Source organism: Orcinus orca, chromosome 7, assembly GCF_937001465.1.
Source record: "Orcinus orca chromosome 7, mOrcOrc1.1, whole genome shotgun sequence".
Lineage (NCBI taxonomy): Eukaryota > Metazoa > Chordata > Mammalia > Artiodactyla > Delphinidae > Orcinus > Orcinus orca.
The window spans coordinates 96,775,791-96,801,048 of NC_064565.1; the positions used below are offsets into that span (position 1 = coordinate 96,775,791).

A 25,258-nucleotide genomic window follows, 5' to 3' on the forward strand; every position below is an offset into this window, starting at 1 on the left:
GTACATACATACAGACACACACTCACACATGCATATACAACACTCATACACGTATACACAATACCCACATACATGCACAGAACATGTATGTGTGTGCATTAAAAACAAAGAAAATACAAGTCCCACATTTTAGTCTGCAGTGACAAAACTGTTAGCGGAGGTCTCCAAACTGGTATATAGCAGAGTGACTTGTCACACAGCTGCAAAGACTGTTTCAGTATTTCCGTAGTAAACCTCATTTTCTGAGGTATGGTATTTGAGCCTTAAAAAAACTACATTACACTGAGCAAACCTGACACACAAGGTCTGGAATTTTAATTGTACATATATATTTATATATATATATATATATATATATCTTTTTAAACAATAGTTTTTATTTTCCCAAATTATTAGTTTGAAAAAAAATGAGGTTTACTGGTTTGACCTATTTTTTTTTCGCTTCTAAAACTTAAAATATCCTAGAAACTGTCAAGCAATTAGTTTTTAAAGTAGTCTAATTACCTTTGGTATTGTTAAAGAAAAAAAATCTAAAATGGCCAAGACATATACTGTACAAATGCAGTAACTGCCTTTAAAAGAAATGCCAAAGAATTGTTATCTTTTAAACCAAATATGTATTTACATTACAGCAGTTTTACTACAGGGACACAGGTATGTATAAAAAAAAGAAAATCAGAATACTACATATAAATATGTATGATATGAAAAATACCTCTTACTTAAGTTTGTATGAAAACAGGAGTGCTCCAAATATTTCTTAAAATTTTTCTCCAATAGGTGATAGGTAAGTGTTTAAAATTGAGCTAAGTGCTTTACTTTTATTTTAAAGTTCATTTCCAAAAGGAGAATAGAGAAATAAAAAAATACTAGGTTCTTAATTTAAAACACTGGGTAAGGGTCTAAGAAAAAAATTCAGTCTCTAAGAATTTCAACTTTAGGACACATTTCTCAGGCAAAAGATTACTAATTGCAAAGAAAATTTAGCCTAAATAGAGATACCATGAGATTAGACCAGTAGTTTCCACGTTCTCTAATCTTTTGACTGTGGAGTGTTTTTCTTTTTGCTTGTTGTGTCCTTTAACTAACATACCATAATTTTCAAGGGTTTCTTTTTGTCTTTAACTAAAGAAAGAAGGAGAAAAATAACCATAGTTTTTAAGACTTCAAGAAAAGTATTGCACTTGTACAGAAAGAAAAGAAAACATCTTTTAAACTACACAGCAGAAGCAATCATTCTGGGATTGCAAATAACACATGGTCTAAAAGGTCAACTATTAAGAGCAAAGGTGGAGCCTGGAGAGCCCACTCCAAACCTGGAATATTATTATAGTAATGTTAAAGCATTTTCTCCCAACTGGGAGATAGTTAAGACTTTTTGCTTCAGATTTTTAACATCTTTCTAAATTCTTGCAAAAAAATTGTTTAATCTCTCATAATACACATTTTAGGAAGAAAAGCGAATCAGAACACAAAATCCAGCAAAAAAGGAAGGCAAACATATCATGTTATTATGATTACATAATCTCTGAAGTCATATTTTAGATACCCAATATTTGAAAGTGAAAGTAACACAAGGGTTATATACCTTACTAGTTTTAATCCAACTACCTTTTTAAAAAAATTATAAAACTACACTTGAGTATAAAAAATATGTCAGCAGATTATACAGCCAACAAAAATCATACACAAAAAATTAAGACTTAAGAGACCTGTGAATTGGAAATAAGAGTTGACCTAATCCTCAAACTAGTAGGGGGAGAGAGAGGCAGAGATGTCCAGAGACAATGATGGAGGGAACGTGGACAGAGAAAAGAAAAGAGGGGGGGAGAGTAGACAAAATTTAAGAGATCACAAAGAACTTCACTACATAGAAGGGGAAGTGATTTATGTTAAAATCTGAGCGTGCTTGACAGTCAAAATGCTTTATCACAGTTTCAGAAATTGAACTACTTAAAAAAAAACAAACACAGAAGAATAAAACAACAAAAAACAAAACCCAGAGTCTTTCCCTTGTTACAGTGTATTCATTAAAAAAAAAAAAAAATCCATTTCCAGTAAATTAAGTAGAATCCTGATAAGTGCATAGTTGGGGATTCAGTGACCTCCACCCGTTCAAGAAGCTTTCCTTACTGTGTGTCACTTGAGGTAATTTGAAGGGCCCGATTAACTGCAAACTGGCTTATCTGTACCTATATGAAGTTTTATGCTGTACTTTATGTGGCTTAGCAGAGGGCCTCTAAATTTTATACTTTATTCACAATAAAAAGGACATCTTAGAAAACTAGTCATTCACGTACCACTCTCTGTATGGGATAAAGGTTAATTCACAACAAATTTATACAGAAAATATACAAATGCCATGTTACAGGAGAAAAACCCCATAAACAGAATTAGGAACTTATTTCTAAGAGTGTGTGTGAAAAATATCCACAAACTTACAGTACAGCAAGAGAAAACTGAAAGGCTAAAAATACAATGTTACATAAAAACCTTATGGAAATTCCAAAATTTTAGGTTTCTGCAATAAATGTAAAAATATTCAAGATGTCATTATTTGGCCTAGCAATACACTATGATAAAAAGAAACACTAGATTATCACAGCTTCTTGGTCATATGACATTTGCTTTGAATAACAAGCAGCTCATTTTTTAAAAAGCTGTCATATTTTAACACATCCATTGCAAGTAATACACAACCATGGTAGGAAACCATTTGAGATTATGCTTTGGAGAACAGCAATGTGATATGACTGTTCAGTTTTGTTTTGTTCAAGGAGAATTAATTACCTGCTTCTCTACATCATTCCACAAAACATTAACAGGTTAGAAGACAGAAGTTCTAAGACTAGCAGAACACTAGTCTACAGGTGAAATTCTAAAACAATACTATATTTTATTGACCAAAAACTCCACTAATAAAGCCTTGTATGATATTAGAACTTATTCTTCCTTAAAAACAAAACAAAAACACATACCACAATGCAATTCACAGCTACAATTTCCCTCTACCTCATATTTTACCTGCATAATCTTGTAATGGTATTCAGAAATATTATCAAACTAAAAAGATATTAACATCTGGTTTCAAAGTTTCCTTTTACTTTAAGCAGATAAGCTGAAAGTCTCTGTATTGGAAATTCCTCTAACAGTTTTGACCTAGGAACGCAAAGAAGAATTATATAGTAATCAATTTTAAGTGATTTTTAAAAATACATAATAAAAGTGTGGTAGAGCTACAACGGCTAACCAACACTCTCTCAATGCATTTTAAAAAGGCACCAATATAAATAAATTTTATAAGTATTTAATACATTAAATTCAGGATCTTAAGACCAGTTACTGTATATTTTAATTATTTTGCAGAAACTGGAGGTTTAAAAACATTTCTAAGATAACTTTCATATATACAGACTTTAATTTCACCCCCCCCATTCTTCTTTACTTTTGCATTTGGGGAATTTTCTGTTTTAGAATAATTTTCACACAGATAGTACTTACTAAAATATATATAAAATATAACTAAAGATGACCACAAATGTAACTTATCCCTTTTTGTAAAATGAACAGTTCAAAGTTAAAAAATAATGTATTCAGTACCTCCTATAATCTAAGTTCTGTCTTGAAACCAGGAGCATATAGTTTTTTATTTGTATTTTTGCAGCCTTTTCTGTTCTTTTTCCACCATAAGGAATCACTTTAAAGATAACATTTGGGAAGTAAGTAAAACATCATTTTCATCTAAATGCCTTCACTGATGTAAGTTTTGTCAAACATTTATAAAATATCATAAAACTTCATGGTTCTGTGAGGTCTACAACTCAGACACAAAAACCATAAATCAAAACAATACCAAGCTCACTAAAACATTCTTGTCTTTCTCCATTTGTCAACAAGTAAAAGTTGAAAATTTTTCTTTTCTGTATCTTCCTATTCAAAAGTAATTTGTGTTTCTTTCACTTTGGAGATTATATCAAATCAACTTAAAGCCTTTTTTTTTTTTTGATTTGATTTGTTTTGATTTGTTCTGTAAGTACACAGTAAAGCCTCACGGTTTTGAGTTCAATAGTTGCAACTAGTCCTAAAGACACACTAGTAACTTTAATATTTCTCAGTACAATCTGGTAAAGTAAACCTACTAAGTTGCTCAGGTATTAACTATAATTTTAACTCTCTATAGGCTCTTGCAACACATCTGATCACTGTGCTTTTTTTCATGAATTTTCTTTAAAAGAATGTGTGTGTATGTGTACTATGATGCATGTATATAGCTGCTTGTATGTATGTAGGAGAGACAATCCCTACTTTTAGCCAAATCTGAATCCTAGTCTCTCGTTCTCCCATTTTGTCCCTCCAGAAAATTCTCAATGGCATGTTTCAACAACTCAAAATCTCTTCCAGTTTGCTTACTGGTCACTTTCACTATTTTAACAAGCCAGATTAGAATGGCTTTTTAAAAGTGATTGACCACTATCAGAGAGAGGTAACACCTTTCTCTAACAGGAGCTGGAGATAAAATTCTGGGCAAAATTAGGGCAAAGCAATGTGATGAATTTTTGCCAAACTGGAAAATACAGAAGCTAACCTATTTTCATGCCCCTCAAATAATCTGTAACGTGAAATCTCACCTAAATAAACTGGGCATATAACTGTTATGTAAAACTTGATTTATTTGGTGTCTGACTCTCATATCTATTTTTAGGTGCTACCACCTTGCATATTTCCTTTCATGAAGAAGCATGCAAATATAGCCATCCAGGGTTTCCCAGAAGCACTGTGTCCACAAAAATTCTGTCTAACCTACACATTCGAATTGATCTTGTCCTTATTTGTCCCTGCCATACCCTGAGCCATCTTTACCTCTTTTTGTTCCTTATATAAAGCTAAGAAAGTACAAGTACACACTTGTAGCAAATACACCCTCAAAAGTATTAAGTCCCTTCAATAAAAAAGATTCTCAGAAAGATGAAATCAGAAAAGGAGAGTGCATTAGTACTGTCCTCATGGGGGTACTATGGAACTCTGTAGGTCCACCTAAATTCAGTTTCATCCCAGGGCAGGTAGGTACATGATTGTTCATACACTGAAAATAAAAAATAGTAACCAGGAAAAAAATTCATAGATGATGCCAGCCAAAGTTATGAACATATTGACTGCCATCCAAATATTTCCTTGAATTGTAGTAAAACACAAAATCACTAGCCTTAAATTATTTCCCTTCCTGTAAAAGGAAAAAAAAATTAAATTCCAATTATTTATGAGTGGTTGGGGCAGGTGGGTGAGGAAGTCTCAAAGACACGCTTCACCTTTGAACACACTGTATGTTCACGATGCAGTAATGTACCAAAGCATGCAGGAAAAGTGACAGTGGACCTTCTCTTTAAAACAGTTTGCATTTCTGTTTTGGTGCCTTCTCTCAGAGTTAAAGGAGCAATTTAGACATTTCTCCAGAAATAATTACCACAGAGGGCTAGTAAAAGAGAGTTGCGTTGTAACCATTTTTGCCTAGCTCTAGCTGTGTCAGTGCTTAGAAGCTGCTTACATAAGCAGATGGTAAACTAGAAAATGAGTGAAGAACAGTACTGGGGCCAGATCTGCCTATCTGTCCACAGTTCTCTAGTCTTGCTAATTCTCACATCATTCTTGCATCATTAAGAAACACAGTTTCAGCATCCCATGTAATGACTTTTTTTTTTTTTTACAGCGGTTATCAGCTTAATGTAATTTTAGTATTCAGAAATAGTTATCAGATAATCCAGTCATGGTCAGGCCTGTCCTCCGTAAACACAAACAGTAAGTTCCCCCTCCAAGGGTGTCCCCCAAGATGAATTTAATCAGTTTCATTCAGTTCCTCCCCTCTAGTGCTGTTAGACTGCAAAGAAAAAGCAGAGGAGCACCCATATAAAAGAAATTAAAATCTGTACATGAAATATGGCAACGTATGTATGAATTGAAAGAAGAAAAATTCTGTAGTAAGGGATTGAGATTCATTTCTGACAAGAACTTATAAATAGTTGCATGTTTTTGAGACAGAAAAATGTGGACGTGGACACTTAAGCTTGGAGGTTCAGTCACATTCTGGACTCCAAGAAAGGTAAAAATAAGTTTTGCTTTTCTGTCTTATCTATAGTTAATGTACCGGTTACAAAGACGTTCCCTTTTCCTTGTACCAAAAAGTGGTAAATATTATTATTGAAGAAATACTAGAATAAATAGCCCTAGTTCCATAATCTTATGGGGTTCAAGTTACCACATTCAGGTCAAATTAGCAATTGCTCTGAGATTTTGAAAGAAATAGCCTATGGCAAGATTTTTATAGACCTTCCACTAGAAAAGTAAAAGAAGAACAGACTATGGACAAAACACTGGGTGGTCACAGCTTGAGAAAAACCAGTGAAAAGAGAAATACCAGAAAAGGGATTTCTGAGTGGATTTTTTCCCCCCTACTGTTAGTCTAATTATATTTTTCTGCTGACTGGTTAACACTGATTAAATGCTGATAAAGTGACAATCGTAAGCATACTTTTAGAAACAGATACATATACTATGCTGCCATCACATTACAACTTTAAAAGAAAACTTCCCAAGCAAATTTAAGAAAAGCAGAGGTCCCTTCTGGAAACTACTGACTGCCTCTTAGCCGCTCTTAGACCATGTTATTCTGAAAACTAGATAAAAATACTATTCATTAAAGGTGTTAAAAGTAAGGCTGCCAGGGTGTCTATAAAATGCCAGTCATCAAAACTATGGAAAAACAGTGCTTAAGTTTAGAAAAATAAGATCCTAGGACCTCACATGTATTTGTAGCTGTCCTTAACTACCTGTAGTTTAAAAATTTTGCTATATGGTACAGTGTACAACATACCGTATTATAAATTCCATAGGGGAAGTAAACATAGAACCCACAACAACAACTCATCCAAGGAGTTATCACTGAAAATAATGTGTTTGTGTTCCATGATCTCTAGAGGGAAAAAAAAAAGTTTACATTTTGAAACAAATTCTTCTTTGAACAGTAAAATTACTTATCCCATTTTAAACTGTGAAAGTCCTACCCAGAAAACGCTAATCTTTCCTGCCTTCAATCATAATCCTGAACATCAGTGGCAAATTAGAATCCTTAGGTGTGAATCTTTACGAATCAAGTGATTATTTTTTTCTCAAAGCATGATATACCTTAACATCTATGCATGGCAGAAATGAACTGCTCTTTAATTCCCACAAAATAAACAAGCCAAGTTGTCAAGAAACAATATCCCATCCCTTCTCTCTTCTGTTTCTTCCTTCCTTATTGTAATTAGGCAGAGCAAATGACACTGCGTCCACAAAATAAGAATTAATGACAGTAATAATATTAAAAAAAAAAAAAGGTATGTCAACATCTGAAGAAGGTGGGATTGTAAGTGCAGTATTTCTTCATGTGCAGTTCATTACTTCATAGGGGTCCCCTTTGGAATGAAAAGGCCTAGTGGAATGTGTGCTCCCCTCGAACAATGTGTGATGAAAACTCATAACGGTCCTGGCTTCTGTAGCCACAGATGTTGCATTCCAGTGGGTCCCGGTAGCCATGGCAACCCATGTGAATGGTGTACATGACATGGTCTAGGAAAAGGACTCGACAGTGCTCACACTTGAAGGCCCTAATCTGTTCTCCTTCTCCATTAAAGACCTTGTAGATGTCCTTCAGCGAGCCCTTAGGAGCCTTGGTGGTATCCAAAGCCTTGACATCCTCCTTCATGTAAGCTGGGCTTTGTTTCCTCTTGGGATTTAAGGCTGGGTTTCCTTGGTAGGACTGGTGGTCATCATGGCTGCTTTCTGAGTCAGTAGAATCTAGGCAGCTATTGCTGGGAGAGGCCTCTCTTTCCTGGGGTCGACTCTTTGGTCTGATGAGAGAGATAGGGCCATCCATGTTGTTTTCATGACTATCGGAGGTTTCCCTGCTAATGGGTCTTTCTATCCTATTTGGATGATAGACCTGAGAATAAGCTGAGCTTATAACTGGGGCCACCTCAGCGATTGTGCTTGGTGGGTGCTGCATCAGAGGGTGAAGGGCCTCAGCTCCAAGGTAGGTGATTGCATTGTTGATGGCTTGGTCCATCATATGAGACTGCATCAGCTCAGCCTCCTTCTCATATGTTAAGTTCATATCAAAGTGAATGTCTGGGTAGCTGAATCGCATGAGCTTTTCCCCTGAAAGACAGAGGGGGAGAAAAGTAAAAAAGAAAAAAAAGAACACAACAAAATAAGTGGTTGGACTAAAAATATAAAAGTACAAAGTTAACTCATCACTTCCATTTTCCATAATATGGTATCTCTTATTCTTTAGATCAAGTATTTAAGCTCTTTAATTCTGCTGAGACTCACAAATACTCTTCACCTACAAAAAGGATTAGTAAAAAAAATTTCACAAGCCATTTGCACTTGTTCTAATGCCACCACGAAAATGCATCTAGCCTAAAAGTTATAATTGTGTGTTATCTTATTTTCATTCTCTATTAAAATGTCCACTTGTCTAGACCTCAGCCACTATAGGAGAAAGAAGAAATACCAGGTGAAAGTAAGTCAGAGATTATACTTGTTTTTGCGTACTTTAAACATCAGTGACCAAGCTTCAAAGATCATAAAAGCGAGAGTGATCTGGTTATAACACTTGTTATCTCACAATCGTGTAGGCTTAATTTGGTTGATATAGGTGCTATATTAGAGAAAGATTATAGATCCAATACATGTCATTCTGGAAAATTTTAAAATGCCACAATTAAAATACTGTTAAAAGCTGATATTGTCTGATAAACTGAATGAAATTTAGGGCTATATAAAAATAGAATATTTCCCAAAGCACTTACTTATAAACTTGGAAAATACTATGTTCCATTGTTTTGCTTCTTGAAATGGATAATTATTCATTTTTGCATCAACCCTTTCTTATTTAGACACATGTGCAATGGTGCTGGTATGTATGTATACCCATTGTTAGTTTTCTATACATTTTCTTGACTGAAGGATATTTGTAGTTTTCCCTTTAACATTTACTTCAACTAATTTAATTTTACTTCAGTATTTTACTTCAACATAATATCTAATAGTAACTATAAAAGAGTCTGGTGCATGAAATAGTAGTTTAAATTTTTCTCCTTCAAATATTGCCAGCTTTGGACAGAATATTTTATCTTTGAAAACTTCTGCCACTAAAACAATGGGTTCTCCTACTAATACTTAGTTACTTTGATAGGTAAATCTCACAGATGAATGCTTCTTTAAAATATATGTGAAGTTCTTAGAAACATTTAGTATGCTGTTGTAGGTGCCTAACATGTGACGCTGATCCATAGAACTGCATTCTGGAAAAATACTTTCATGTGGCTAGTATTATTACAGGTTTGAAGAAATGTCCCCTAAATGAGATGAAGGTAATGGTCAGAGTAATGAAAATGGAAGAAAAAATATGATGAGTAATTATCTTGTAGCATACAATTAAGATATTGCAACGTCAAGAGTTTAAAAGTTAAGCTAGACAAACCTAATCTATATTCTCAAAGAGTTTACAGTTTAGAGGGAGTGACAACAATTTAGGGATCATTTATAATACAGTGTGATATGTGGTATGGGGTCAAATAAGAGGAATACATAACTCATAGTAAAAGAAAACTTCTTGAAGAAAGTGACATCAGAGAGAAGAATGTGATGACAAATATTAGCCAAGTAAAGGAATGGTGGGGGTTGGAGCAGCTGGTAGGAAGGCTTAGAGGCTAGAGGGCATGACACATTCTAGGGATTACTTACACTTTGCATATGGCTGCGAATGGAAATAGATGAGAAAGTTGGCATCAGATAATATAAGGCTCATTCAACAATTAAGGAGTTTGAATTTTATCCTGAGAGCAGTAAGAACTGAAAGGGTTAAACAGGGAAGTGACTAAACTAGATATTTATTTAGCAAGATGGTTTAGGAAGTTCTTGCTGTAGAGGTGTAGAGATCATGGTGGCTTCAACTAGTAGAGTGGCAGTGGAAATGGAGAAAATTCGATGGAATGGAGAGAATTTTAGAAAATGTTGCTAGAACTTGGTGATTATCTAGACACAGAGAATGAGAAAAAGGTTAAGTATGGAGCCCAGGTTTCTGGACTGGGGAACTTAATGGATAGCAATGGGATAGAAAAGATGGTGAATTCAGATTGGGGAATACTATGAGTAATAAGTCATGTCTAATAAGTACTGAGATATAGTCTCAAACTCAGGAGAGAGATCTGGGCTTGAGATATAGATATGAGAGTCATCAGTTGATTGAAAGTAACTTCTGAAGCCATGGGAATAGATGATATCACCCACGCATAGGTAAAGTGTGAAAAAGAGAAGGTCAAAAATAGAACCTGGAAGAACATCAAGATTTTTATGCCTGCCCATAAACTAGGGCAAGTGGGATTTGAGCCCCATGCTTCGAGAGCCCTGGGCCGTGCTGCTCATGGAATAAGGAACGTACAGGGACAAGGGAATGTGCTTACCTGGAGCTTACACCCTAGACCATACTCTGGGTACCCAGGACCCCAGAATTCCTTCTCCAAATGGCTGGGAGCTTGCACCAAGTGTCGCACAGTCCTCTTCATAGGGTCCATTGTCCTGAGTACCAACCGTGCTGCCGGTATGTACACTCTTAGGCTTGAAGAACGGTCAATACACTACTCTTGTGTGCTGTGTGTGGGGTGCGATATGAAAAGAACTTGGATGTGCAGACTAAAATCTACACATAGGTACATAAGACCCCTTTTTGCTACTGGAAAGAATCAGGAGTGGGTTTAAAAGAAGGGCCTGGCTGCAGGTCAGGGAGTGGTGGCTCTCTGCTCATGCCTCCAAGATCTGATGTGGAACTCCACGGAATCTGAGAATTCTATATTTATTTGAACTCAGTCTTCCAGATTAGGAGGTTAGAACACAATAGTTTTTAAGCCTGATTGACAATATTAAAATATTTAGGCATAAGAATTGAGGCCTCCATTACTACTGTTGTCCCATTTGCATAACTGTTGGGGTAAATCCATACAAAAGACTGAGAAGGAGTGGTCAGAGAAGCTGGAAGAAATGCAAGAGAGATCAGTGTCATAGAAACCAAGGAAAGAGAGTGTTTCCAAAGGAACTAACTATTCAGCAGTGCAAATGCTCTCTAGGTTTAAGATGGTCTAAAAAGGTTCCTCTGGACTTGACACTCTGAAGCTAGTGGACACCTCAGTGAGAATAATTTCAGCAGAGCACAAGGAAGAAAACCAGGTTGTACAGACTGGGGAATGAGTAGAAAGAAAGAACTTATAGAAAGCAAGTATAGAGAACTCTTTCAACAACTACATCCTTGAAGAGAAGGAGAAAGTAGGCAGCTGGAAAGAGACCTGGGTTTGGGGTTAGATTTTTTTTTTTTAATCATGAGAGTTTATCACATTGAATGCAAAAAGAAAAATGCCAATAGAAGGGAGAGGTTAAAAATATATGTGAGAGGGCTTCCCTGGTGGCGCAGTGGTTGAGAGTCCGCCTGCTGATGCAGGGGACATGGGTTCGTGCCCCGGTCTGGGAAGATCCCACATGCCGCGGAGCGGCTGGGCCCGTGAGCCATGGCCACTGGGCCTGCGCATCTGGAGCCTGTGCTCCGCAACGGGAGAGGCCTCAACAGTGAGAGGACCGCATACCGCAAAAAAAAAAAAAAAAAAAAATATATATATATATATGTAAGAAAGGGGGGAAATAATAGTGTAAGTTATCTGGGGGCTGGCATAGGAGAATTCCAGAGCGCAAGAAGAGGAATTAATCGGAAAGAAGGATGCTTCCTTCATCAATGAAAGAAAGTATTCATGTGAATGCACGTGATCCTACAGGATTAGTGACATTATACTGAAATCATTTCAACTGATTTTATTTCCTATGAATCTAGATGTAATATCACCAAGGAGTGAGATACCATGTTTTGGGAGAGTAGAGAAAGGTCGAAATGCCCAAAGTGGCGAGTAGGAGAGAAAGCTATTCAGGGATGAATTAAAAGAAGGCTGCTATATAGTAGGGATGGGACAACCGGTATTTGAGATCAGTTACTCAAATTTTCTCTAAAATTACTAGCAGCTATGTAGATGTGGAAAAGAGGCTCAATTGGCTCCATTAGAGAGTGGGGTTTTACTAGGAGAAAGGTAGAAGGACAACAAGACAACAGAGTCATAGAATCTAAACTGAATAAGAAAAGAGAGGAGGAAACATATACAGAAAGTTCAAGGATCACTGGCCTGGAGGGCTTGATAAAATCAAAAAACAATATTTAACTGAGGGACATGATAAAAAGAAATTTACAATAAGTGTGGAATGATGAAATTTCTCACTTCAAAAGACATCATAAAAACAGTTACTATGCAATTGTTTGTTATTCAGTTGACCCTTGAACAACATGGGTTTGAACTGCGCTGGTCCACTTATAGGAGGACTTTTTCACCAGTAAATACTGTTGAATCCATGGATGCAGAATAGTGGATATGGAGGAACTGTGTATAAGGAGGGCCAACTGTAAATTATATGCAAATTTTCTGCTGTATGAGGGTCACTGCCCCTAACCCCTATGTTGTTCAAAGGTCAACTGTGTATTACCACTAGGATAGAATCCAAATAAAGAAAAAATACCATCAAATTCTAATAAAAATCTAATGTCCTTATTTTAGAATCAAAATGTACTTTAAAAAAACTACCCTTTTCTAAGGAATTTAATCAAATCGAGAGTAGCATCTCTAAGTCAAAGGAAACATGGAAATATTACAAAGAGCAGAACTAAGTAAATTCAGAAAATAGAATAGCAATAAATTTCATATTTTTCCAACTATACTAGTCTCTAGTTGAGACATAGACATTTAATGGACAGCCATCAAATTAATTTTAAAAACAGATGAATGATATTTTTAAAAAGTTATTTATAAACAGGAAGAAAGAGACACAGAGAAATAAAAGTAACTTAGGGCCCAAGGCAGATCTGAGTATACTCTCAGAGGCTAGTTTTAAACTGACCTAGTATAAACTATGATCCTTGGGGCTACCCTTCAGCATTCCTTCAATGAACTTTGTCAGTTAATCTCTCCAGCTTGTCTTAAACTGATATTTTGGTGATTTGTTAGTTCTTTAATTTTAGATTGAAAAGAAATCTTCTCTAAGTGTTTATTGGAGTAAGACAACTGTATCACCCTTTCCTCCCTGAAATAACCAAAGAAAAGATTTTCTCTCAGTCACTACTCAACCCTCACAAGGTGTTCTATAATGCGTTTTGACACTAGAATGTGAGAATCTGTTTATTTTTATCTTTTCTAATTTTTACTCTATGTAAGTCTATAAGAATATATATTATATATATAGTGATAATTCTTTATATTGAATCTGTTATTCATTCTTTTTTTAAAAAAAACTAGATGCTTCTGTATCCTCAGAGATACTTTACAACTTACACTCAGAGTTGGCATCATTCTGTATACTGTATCAAAGAATATCTGAGGGCTTGGAAATGAAAAAGGAAAGTCTAACACATCACATTTAATCTTTTCAGTTCAAAACTGTAGGCTACATGAAAACAAAGATCAAAATATGAACTATAGATCCAAATATGAAACATCTTGAATGTAGGCTGCTGCATTATATATTTTAGTGCAGAATTAAAAAAAAAGATTTCTTCATTCTAGATTAAATACTAAAAGCATTAACACTGTGTAAAGAAAACAGCTTAAAAACCTGGCGCTAATGCAAATTTAAAAAGATTACAAAACTGGCTAGTAGGCTACATCATTTCCCTTAAGTATTGTTATTTGTTATTTCACTTTATATAATATTTCATTTTGAGAAAGTAATTGATTACTATCACTCTTTCCTTCATTTCTCTTTCTTAGGCCCATATGCCTAAGGGTGTGTAGTGTGTGTGTGTGTGTGTGTGTGTGTGTGTGTGTGTGTATAAATGCGGTACACACGGAGTGGCATAATGGAGTAAAGAGATGGGCATTTACTTCATGAACTGAAATACACCAATATATATTTCTAGCACATGGGGACATGCCTTTGCTCATTAAAATCAATTTTTACAGAAATAAAACCCTTTGTAATGCTTACCCACAAACTTTTGTGGAGTGGAGCTTTTACGTTTTCCCATATTCCCTGTGAGCTTCTCTATGACAGCAGGTCTCTCAAAAGGCACCAGAGAAATATTGTTGTCCATAATAGGCTCTTGTTCCTTACAATCTTCCATAGGAGGTACTATATAAAACCATACAAAAAATGTAATCTGATAATTTCTTCAACATTTAAAAAGATACAAAGCTGGACTTGCCATCTCAATATGTGTTATACAAACATAAGCTAGTATGCTTGAATAAAAGTTAAGTAGAAAGAATAACCTCTAGTGTTAAAGTATACTTTTAACACTAGTGTGTGTATACTCACACACACACACACACAGAGGATTTGTTTTTATCCGAGTCTCTCTCAGATCAATGACATAAACTGTTGCCACTATTGGTGGCCAACATGTTCTTCTTGTGTCTCATCTTAGTCCTCTGAAAGTGTTTTTAGCATTGATTAAAATCAATACTACTTTAAGACTGCACTGTTCTCAAGGCTTCTGGAGTTTATTTTTCTAAAACAATTTAAGTAAGTCAATTTGTTTTGGAGGAAACCTTACACAGACACACAGAAGAGCAGTATAATATTTAATCAGTTTTTTTTCACCCATGTATTTTCCTGTAACAGATTTTCTACTTGATGAGCTGAGTGAGCTGTGAGCCCTATTGGCAGTAGCTACATACCTGCACAAAGCAGTCTTCATGAAGGAGATCCAGTTCTAAACATGTCCATGCACAGTAAACGGTGACAGCTTTATGATTGTAATTTATTTTAAAAAGAGCTCTTCAGCAGGACAACATAATCCATTTCTAAACTGGCATATTTGCTTACTAAACTACTGCTCTAATTCATTTGACATAAACTCTCCAGTCTAAGTTGCTGTGGGCTAATATATTAATTCATAGATATTGACATTACATATTGACATTTATGGTGTAGACACAGAACTTATAAAAGTTGTTTTTGAATAAAAATACTGTCAAAGGACATTTAAGTAAAGATAGAGGAATATCAGAGACAGACCAGATCAGTTGATTAAAACCAATATTCACAGGAAGGACCATAACTTATTATTTCTTGATTACTGTTGCTTTCTCCAATTGTACTTGTGTCAGCACTGTTTGGAAATCTAAAGGTTTCATATCTTAGGATATCTTTACTTGTTCATCATGCACTGTAAAATGATTTATTCTGCTCCTTTCGTTTGTAAAGGGATAGCCCCACTGTGTGAAACACAATGTATTATCCTTTATAAGGGCAGACACTAAGAGTGAGAAAGCAAGAGATGAAAGTTAAGAAAATCCAGTGCACAATTCAGGTGACCTATTTAATAACCAATACAGGTTGCTGATTTTGAAGAAATGAAAAATGGCATCAGAAAATGTTTTTGTAATTCAAGCATGTTTAAAGACATCGATATTCAACCTAAGTTTTGGGTTAACCTAGTATAGCCAGGTGGATGGGCCAGAAAAATTCAATCTTCAATCTCTATTTTAATGGCAAGGGATTCTGTAATTACTGGATGTTAATTTGGGAAAAAATTCCAAGAGGAGACTTAGAAACAAAGAAACACATAAGTCACTTTCTATACAGGTATAATTCATGATATACAACTGCAAAAAGATGTCCCCAGATATTACACACAACATCATGTCCTCTCTTAGCAACAAGTAAAATAAGAAAAAAAAAAAAAACTTAAAAAGAAAAGCAAAGAAAGAATGACCACAGAATTCAAATAAGGGGGGACAGGAGGATGGAATGGCAGTGGTGATGTGGAGGGGGGCCATGCAATTAGATACAGATTATTGTCAAAATTTTAACTTTTGTTTTAGGTGTTGAATTCACGGGCACTTACTACATTATTAAAAAATAACTATATAACTGAAAAACTGGCCATGAATGGACCAAAGATGAAAATATGTCATGAGCCAAGATCCGAAACGAAAGAAGGAAAGAGAAAAAAGTTTGTTGTTGTCAATCTTGCTAAAAAACAGCAAAACTGGTTAACAGGGTTTGCCCCCAAATTGAATATACTAATTAGTTTTGAAATGAATAGTCTAAAACTTGGCAGTTTTGCTCTAAGTCTCACCTTGAATTTTCATATTTGCACACATTTAACACTCAAAACGAAACCTGGGTGTGGGAACTGTCCCACACCACCTCCACCTCAATTCAAGTGATTTGTCCCAAGTTCAATGAAGCTCATATGAACTGAAAACAATGACTTTGGCAGAGCTCTGATCTAACTTCTACTTCACAACCAACAGTCCTTTACATATCAAACATTAGTCTTGTTTCTACCATATCAGCAATAATAATAACAACAACAGACTCACCCTATGTGCTAAGTACTGTTTGAAGGCTTTCCATCTGATAATTTATTTAAGCTCTCAACAACCCACTGAGATAGGTACAATTACCATCTCTTTTATACAGATGGGGAAACAAAGACCCAAAGATGTAATTTTCTCAGCGTGCTTTTTTAAAAATTGAAGCATAGTTGATTTACAATGCGTTTTTTTTTTCAATTTTTTTTTACTGAAGTATTTTCTCAGTGTTTATATCTAGTTAACAGGGAATATACGAGTAGAACCCAGGTGGTGTGACTCCAGAGCCTGGGCTCTTAGCCACTATTTGAGTGTTGACTTTGTATAAACAAGTTTGAAATATTTTTAAGGTCTCCACTGAGAAAAGATCTGACACATTTTATATATTACATAACTAATCTAAATTATTTGCTTTCATGTATCTGGGTGCAACTCATCAAAGTGCTTCTAGATATACATTGCTTGAAACACAAAACAAGTTGTCTAGTTAACTCAATAATGCATTAATCGCATTGTGAGACATTCAACTAGGCTAAGAAAATACCAATATGCAAACTCCACTTCTTAGAACAAACTTCATAACCAAATATCTTCCTTATTTTTGAAGTTATAACCATGATAAAAATATTTATCCTTGCATTATTTCATTATCTCACCATACTGATTAATCATAAAGATAGAACCATACAAGTGTTCCCAACATAGCTATTTTGCCAAACAATCCACTCAAATTTCAAATTCCAAGAAGACACAGTCTGAGGGACCTAGATTAGGTCACATGTCCACCCCCCACCAGAAGAGGGCAGGGCACCTAGACTGACAGTCCTGCCATGGCTTCAGCCGATTAGAGAGGACAGCTCTCTAAAGGAAAAGAGAAGTCTTGTTAACTGTAGGAGGATGAGGGCATGTATGACATTTATGACAGGCAAACAAAACAGATGTCTTCTATTTTGTCACAAATTTTCTCCATGTTGTAGAACATAAAAGAAGCTTTTATCTAAATTATATTCTTGACAACATTGGGCAGTGCCCACACTTGAAATCACTCTTTCCATTTTCCCATCCTCTGGTCTTACTCAGCTTCATTGCTCTTTTCTTCCCCTTCCTAATGTGTTCTTGGTCTTCTAGATGTCTTACTCTATGCTCTATATAAGGTTGTACCCATATAACCTTATAAAATCTCTTACTTTAGACTACTACCTATATAGTGATGGCTCCCACATCTTTATTGCCTACTGAGACTTCTCTCAAGAGCTCGAGATCTATATATTCAACTTCCTTCTAGATAGTTTCACTTGGCTGTCTCTCACAGGTGCCTAAAAGATAATGTGTTCAAAAACTGAAATCTCTATTTCCCTCCCCAAGCTTTCTCTTCTTTTCCTAATTTCCATCTCAGTGAATTGACACTACCATCTACCTGGTCATCCATGCTAGACACGTTGGGCAAATCCTAGATTTCTTCCCTTTCACCCAGTCTTCTACCCCTCCTCCCTATCATCTCTCCTTATATATACGCATAGAGGTACTATGTGTCTTAGATTCTACATCTATAGTTGCTCTCAAATAACTTCTGCATATTGCCGGCTACTAAGTCCAACTCAACCAATCAGGAGACTGTTGCAATGGACTACTTGGCCCTATCTTGACTCTTCTGATCTATCTCCCACATTTCTAGCAATAAAATGTAAATGTAATAATACTTTTTAGGGTGAAGTACAAAATTCTTTGCTTAGCACAACAGGTCTTTGATGCCCTGTTCATTGCCTCTCTTTCAGGCCTTACCACCTTCCAATTTCTCTTGCCTTTACCAACTGGGCTCTAGTTATACATAAGTACTGGTAGGTCCTTAATCCACCATGCTCTTTTAGACTTCTATTTCTTCACACATGCTGTTGTTCTCTCCACATGAAACACCCTTTTCCATTTATTCAGCTGGCTATTCCGCCTTTCAAAACCCCACTCAAAATTTTCCCTAGAAATTCCTCTTGGACACCCACTGTGATTTAGATATCTGTCCTCTGTGCTTATCATCTGATGCTTATCACTCAGTGCTGTAACTGTTGGTTTACTGGTCTATTTCTTCCAATAGCTGGTAAGTGACCTTAGGTAGGGACGGAATTTTATTTGACTCTGTGTCTTTAGTACCCTTTACGATGTGAGACAAATGTAATAGTCAATGGATGTTCACTAAACATCTTAATGAAGGAAATGTTGTCACCCATTGGAAATAGGTTGAACAAGCTTACTAGGAAGTTTATAGGTTCCCAATTGTCTCCATCCTTGCAATAAAGAAATTCCCTTTACCAAATAATTCAAAACATAAACATAAGAATATATATTCTTGCTTTAAAGTTGGCTGTCTTTCTGGGTCACACTTTCATTTTTGTCTTCAGGCAAGGAGGAAAAGCTAATTACATACTTTGCTTTTTAAAGCTTTTACTTGAAGCTGAGAAGACTTGAAAAATGAGCATAAAATAACTTTCAAATAAGATAATCTGCCATAAAACCCAATTCATCATTATCTTTATTTCCAAAACTACAAGTCATCAATTTCCTCCTTTTCCATCAAACTTGAGGACTTTTGATTCTAACTTGTAAATATGTCTTCAGTGTTTCATCCTTTTCTCCTGCTGCTTCTCTTCATCTTTTCCTTGGCATTCTCAGGCCTAGTCTCTCCTCACACTCCAGTCAGGCATCTATCCTTTATTCTACATTGGTGACACTGTTCTTTAGAAGACAGGAATTTGATTACCCCAATGAAATTCAAACACTGGATTAGCATGTAAAGCTCTATCGTTGCATCACAGCCTACTGTTTTAGTCTCATTTCCTACCACCCCTTTAACTCCCAACTATGTTCTACGTCTAGAAACTTGTTAATGTTCTTTTATACCTCCAAGTCTTAGCCTATGGAAACTTCTCTCCCTGGAATGTGTTTCTGTGAATCTATCAGATCTATGCAATTTTTCTCATCCTCGTGTATGGATCAAACACTTCATTTAAGAAGCTTTTCCAAAAACAAACAAAAAAACCCAAACAAACAAAAAAAGAAGCTTTTCCTTGACTTCTCCAGTTAGGTCACTTCTGCATCTGTGCTTCTGGGGAAGTGTATATGCCTTTATTAGAGCGTTTGCTTCATTTTATTGATCTTTTATGTATTTCCTACCAGACTACAAATATAAGAACAAAATTGTATCCATTTATCTTTATATTCCCAGAACATTCCTTAGAGCTTGGCACATAGCAAGCCCTCGATATATGTTTCCTGAATGAAGTGAAAGAAAGTCTCTTTGACTTCCGATGCTTCCTCACTAGAAGGAGCCAACGTGGGAACATGTTTTGGGAAAGAAAGGTCTAGGAAATATAACAGTGTCAGATATGAAAAAGAAAGAATAGTAATTAATTTCAAAGAGCTAATGGGTGACCACAATAATGGCAACCCCCCTACCTACTCTGAAAGAAAAGACAGAATAACAGATACGATGTAACAGGATACTAAGAGAGGGAAGGTGTAAATATGAATTTCACTGTGGCTCTGTCAAAAACGAGTCACATGCCAAGCCATGTATGTGAGACAAGGTTAATGATGAACTGTAGTAGCATTTTATCCATATTGTCTCTCTTATGGCATTTATCGACTCCTACCTCATAGGGTCAATTCTCTATTAAGCATGTTAACAAAAGGAAGCAGAGATTAAGGATAATCTCAATTTATTATTAACACCATACCTAGAAAAAGTACAGCATGAAATAGTAGTAATATAAACTTATGTGGTTAAAACTCCATCCATTATTGAAGAACAAATATTTGGGTCTATAAATGATATCAGAACCTACCTGCCCCCTCCCGTGCACGCACACACTCCATCTTGGCTTTGTCCCCTGCTCTACCCAGTACCTGAGTGTCTTTCCCACTTTCCTCACTTCCAGTTTCAGAGCCATCTGTAAAGACCTTCGCCTGTCAATGGCTAAGCGATCTGGGGAATGGGGGTTGATGCTGAGGCTGTAGTTGTTTAGAAGTCTTTTTACCCCAAAATACACCTGTTGAAACTTTTTGGCACCACTTATTCTACAGCTGATTAATCTCTCAACAGATAGTTACATGTTGACTATAATTATTTATGTATGCCTTACCTCACTATAACAACATAAGGTCTTTTAGGAGAGATTCTATTTTTCGTATTCACATGTGTTTGCAACACAGTTTCATAAATAACTGTGAATGGAAAAATTAGTTAATAAAACTAATAATCCAGTCAAATGTCAAAATTGCAATGAGAGAATATTATACAGAAAAACTAGTAGTAGTGCCATACGGTGTCTTTGGAAAACTCTGGCATGCCCCATGCCTCCATCAGCTACCCTGCCTCAAGCCACCTCTAAAAGCAGCAATTTGAACAGAAACAATGTGCTCAGTAAGTAAATGAAACCTCAAATGCCTAAGTTAACACTGGTAAGTAACATAACTTTATAGGGGATGCAATATTTATTATTTCTTAATATTTAATGCCCTGAAATAGTAAAAAGAACTTTTTTTTTTTTTTTTTTGTACATCCAATCACTTTTAATTCAAACCAAGCCTATGAGTGACAAACTCAGACATCACATATCTGGACCAGAGTTGTTGGACTCCTAGGTCCACCATTTTAACCTCAATGCTCTGGATCCTATACTACTGTCATAGGCCCCAGCAATGCAAGCTTGCAGTACCAAATTTACAAAGACTTAAAACATGGACAGGGTTTTTAAAATGTTAGTTGATAATAATAATATAAAAACAAATAGACTCAACTCACAACAATGATAGAATTAAATCTGATTCTTTAGATTATATAACCTATCCTCAATACAAAGAAATGCTTCAATTATTCAGGATAACAAAATAAAAGATTCCCAGTTCAACAACAAGTAATCATTAGCTGTCCAATAAACATAGTTCCACAGTACATACTATATAAAACAAACAAAAACCTCACAGATAATTCTTGAGCTGCCTATAAATACAAAACGAATATTTATATTTTAAAAGTGACTACAGGATTTCCCAACTGTACTATTTAATACTGGGCAAATCTTTTTTAAATGAAAGATATAAATGTATCAGTAAGTTAACATTTCTGTATATATTTGTATGAATAATAAAATCAATCAGTATAAAAATATAGTAGGACCAAAGAGATGCCCCAAATCTAAAGAATTAAAATTCATAACTCTCCTTAAAAAGGATGATTTACTAACATTAACTTTTTAGTTATAGATAATTACTAATTGATAAACCTTAGGGACTGCTTTCCTACCCGCTATTGTAGGAGATCAGGATGTTTTGTTTGGGTTTTTATTTTTGTGGAGGGAAGTGGCACCTAATTTTGGTCTAGATTGTTCCCCATACTTGTAGAAAGCTAAATCAGTAACTTCCAAGATAAATCACAAGACAGATTGGAGACATTTTCAATTATATCACTGATCACTTACCTAAGAGAAATGAAAATACACAAATGAACGATTACTTCTTTTAGAAAAACCTATAGACTTATGCGAAGCCATCTCAAACTCTTTGGTGCAGCCAATGTAAAAGAAGAGTAAAGAGTACCTTACTTTGGTGTATTCAAGGCCAGGTGCCATTATGATGGCAATTCAAACAAATGCTATCAGGAATAATTTGGGTGTATCACAAAAACTCAATATAGCTTGTTTGCAAAGTGTCCCAAAGCTCAACTCATTTAAAGTACTTAAGATAATCCCATACAAAGTGAGTGTGACCTGAAATTGCTCTAAAATAGACTATAATGTTACCTTCATGCTGAAGGGTAGAGAGAACTATTTAACCCATAACAAATGACAAAAACAGTAGGGGAGAATGAAAATGGTGAATGCCATTGCTACCCACCATGGTGACTCATGACCTGCCCGGCAGCCTCCATGCTGACATTCTGGAGATAGTTGTGGCAGCGTTCCTTGTGCTCCTCCAGTGAACTGCGCTGCTTGTAGCTTCGTCCACAGTAGTTGCACTTGTGAGGTTTACCCACTGTGAAGAGAACTCAAGGTTAGTGTGCTGTCAAGTCTCATCCAAAGCAAAATTACCAGCTAACTTTTGATAGTCTGGAGGAAGCATTTATATGCTTTTCAGACTTAAATCTCTTCCTCCACCACACTCCAGTTGAGACAATTAAAGATAATAAACTTCTACCAAGATTAAAAGACAGCAAGAAAAGGCAGATCGTACCTTTGGTGATAGGGGAAATAATGAATCAAATCATGCTCTGACTGTACCCTAGATCATGAGAGGCTGATGATTGATCTTCAAATTATCTGACTCTTAACACTAACATTTACTCTTACACAGTTCTCTCAGCTCTGACTCATTCAAAAGACAAATCAGGAGTGTCCTAGATACATGATGAGAATTATTTTTATTTATTGGGAGGGGGCTAAGAATAGAGAATTTTACTGAAGGAAACTAAAATCCAACAACTTGAAATGTCATTGTCTAATGAAAAGATTATTCATGGGTACCAAGAAGGCTAGAAAGAATTCAGGTGATGAGAAAAAGCACAGATAAAGGCAGAGAGTTTCTCTTTTCTTTCCACCTTGGTAAGAACTATTCACACATGCAAAACTTTGCGGCAGATCAGCCTATTCTCCTACATCAGTCAGCACTGTTCTTATATTACCAAGAATTATTAACCTACTAGGTGCTTTGAGTCAGGATTATTAACAATAATCACCAAAGCCCTAACATATTTAGTTATACAACGATAGTGATACTTAATTACATATTTCACATTCAGGAAATGAATTATTTTCTAATAGCCACATCTCATTATACCTGGTAAAATACTTCAATGCTCACATTAAAAAAAAAAACTTTAAAAAATTAAAAGAAAAAAAACACATTTAGGGAAAGAGGTGTGTTTTAATGTAAGACTATTCACAAGGGTATCACAGAGCACTTTGATTCTTGGTGTTGAACGGATACAGAAAACCATAAAGCATCAGGTGGTCTGTTGCCAAAGCCCTCAGTTAAGCACATTGTGAATCAGGTCAGCTGCTCTCATTTGACTCCCTTAGGAATCATTTTGTTTTGCCTAGAGGACAAATAGACAACTCTTTTTCATGGTCAAAGATAGCATCCTCAACTCCAGGTCCCTTACAAACCCATGCTAGGATAATGGTCATAAATGAAATTGAAATACTTTAACAAGACAAGGTATTCACACCTGCATAAAGATTTCACTACATCGATTAAAAAACCCAAAAAAACCTTTAGATTGTATTTGAGGTGCATATAAATTCAAATCAGTTATTTGACAATCGCAATTTTTTTGTAAACCGTCTTAAAAAACAAAAGCTATCTAAGGCAGGATCAGTCATTTCTAAAAATACGAGGCAAAGTAACTTCTATTTTTCAGAACCAAGAATTTCTGGGAAGTAAAAACTAGGTAGCTTTTTATATTGTGAAGACTCTTACAGCATTGTGTGAGAGCATAAAAAATACAAGAAAATATTCTTTTAGTCAAAAATATTAATGTAAATAGTATAAATATATTTATATATAATTGCATTCCAAGATATGGGGCTACATATGACAAAAAGCCTTTTATGAATTTTCTCTCAACAAGTCTATTAAGCAGCTAATACTTGTTAAGCATATACATTGTAGTTAACAGCCCACTCTAAACTAGTTCCATCATCTCTGTCTTCCCCTTCTTAAGTCCTGTTGCACTGTGTCCTGTGATACCTATGTTTTACTGTGAACATAATATCCTCCTATACTTCTTCCCCTTATTTCTCTAAGCAATTGACACCTTTTTAACTTAATTAAAATATAGTTCTTGTCCACTTCCCTTGGCTCACAACGCTCTATAAACTCCCAACTCCCCAGGTAAGGAAGAAAAGACAGGATACTTTCTACTCCCCTCATTTTAGAATTCAACCCCATCTGCTTTACTTCAGCCTCTCCCATTTTGTCATCTATTTGTTTAAAACGTCACTCTTCCTCTCTTCATCCCATCCTTGTTCTCTGTGAGTATAACAGATATTGGAGTAAATTGCTCTAAAAGTATAACCTCAATTCCCCCAAATCTTCATCTGTATTCTATTCCAGGAATCCACATACTGGGTGACATGCTGGACTCTGACATCTCATAACTATTCTATGTCCAAGAAATTTGTTCTGGAAGTGTTCCACCTTACCCTTCTACATGTCTCATTTAATACATCTTTACTGAAAGCCTACTAGGTACCAACACTGCGACAAGGCTGGAATGTAAAGTGGAGAGCAAATTTTCATGGTGCCTATCCTCATGCAACCAACAGTCTGTTGAGGAAGACAGACATTTAACAAATATACAAGCAATACATTACAAATTGTAAATTCTACAGAGCTAAAGAATGGTAAGCTAGTATAACATGGGGACCCCAATTTAGTGTGAGAAGGTTGGACAGGAAGGTCTACCTGAGGTATGAACATTTAGGCTGATAACTGAAGAAAAAGTAGAAGTTCGTCAGATAATGGGGATGTGGGGGAGGGTGGAGGAGAGACAGTGTTTCCGGGAACTGCCGTCATCTCTTTCTATTTACTCTCAAGTTCTTAGCTCCTTCGAATTCTAGATCATGCCCTTGCTACTCTTTGGAAAATTATTTTCAAGCATCATCAACAGTCCCTTCCAAATCCAATGGCTCTACTACCCCTACAAGACCATTTCCTGTCAGTTCTTTGATATTTCTTTTTTTCTTCCTCCAGTTTTATTGAGATATAATTGACATAAGCACTGTATAAGTTTAAAGGGTACAGTAGAATGATTTGACTTACATACA

At 35.6% G+C, this 25,258-nt stretch overlaps 1 protein-coding gene across 13 annotated transcripts in view; it reads right to left on the reverse strand.

Annotated features, from left to right (window-relative positions):
- Nucleotides 1–465: 465 nt before the first annotated feature.
- The window catches only part of IKZF2 (IKAROS family zinc finger 2), a 178,133-nt gene continuing 153,340 nt past the window's right edge, over nt 466–25,258 (reverse strand). For 11 of the 13 annotated variants that reach the window (XM_033428222.2, XM_049711893.1, XM_049711895.1 and 8 more), the window contains 3 exons: nt 22,329–22,466; nt 14,107–14,250; nt 466–8,190 (listed from right to left, as the gene is read on the reverse strand). In XM_033428222.2, the coding sequence (XP_033284113.1) occupies nt 7,466–8,190; nt 14,107–14,250; nt 22,329–22,466 (1,007 nt within the window). In that variant the 3' untranslated portion in view covers nt 466–7,465. The remainder of the gene's footprint in view (nt 8,191–14,106; nt 14,251–22,328; nt 22,467–25,258) is intronic. The other 2 variants (XM_012532129.3, XM_033428240.2) reach the window with 1 other exon arrangement.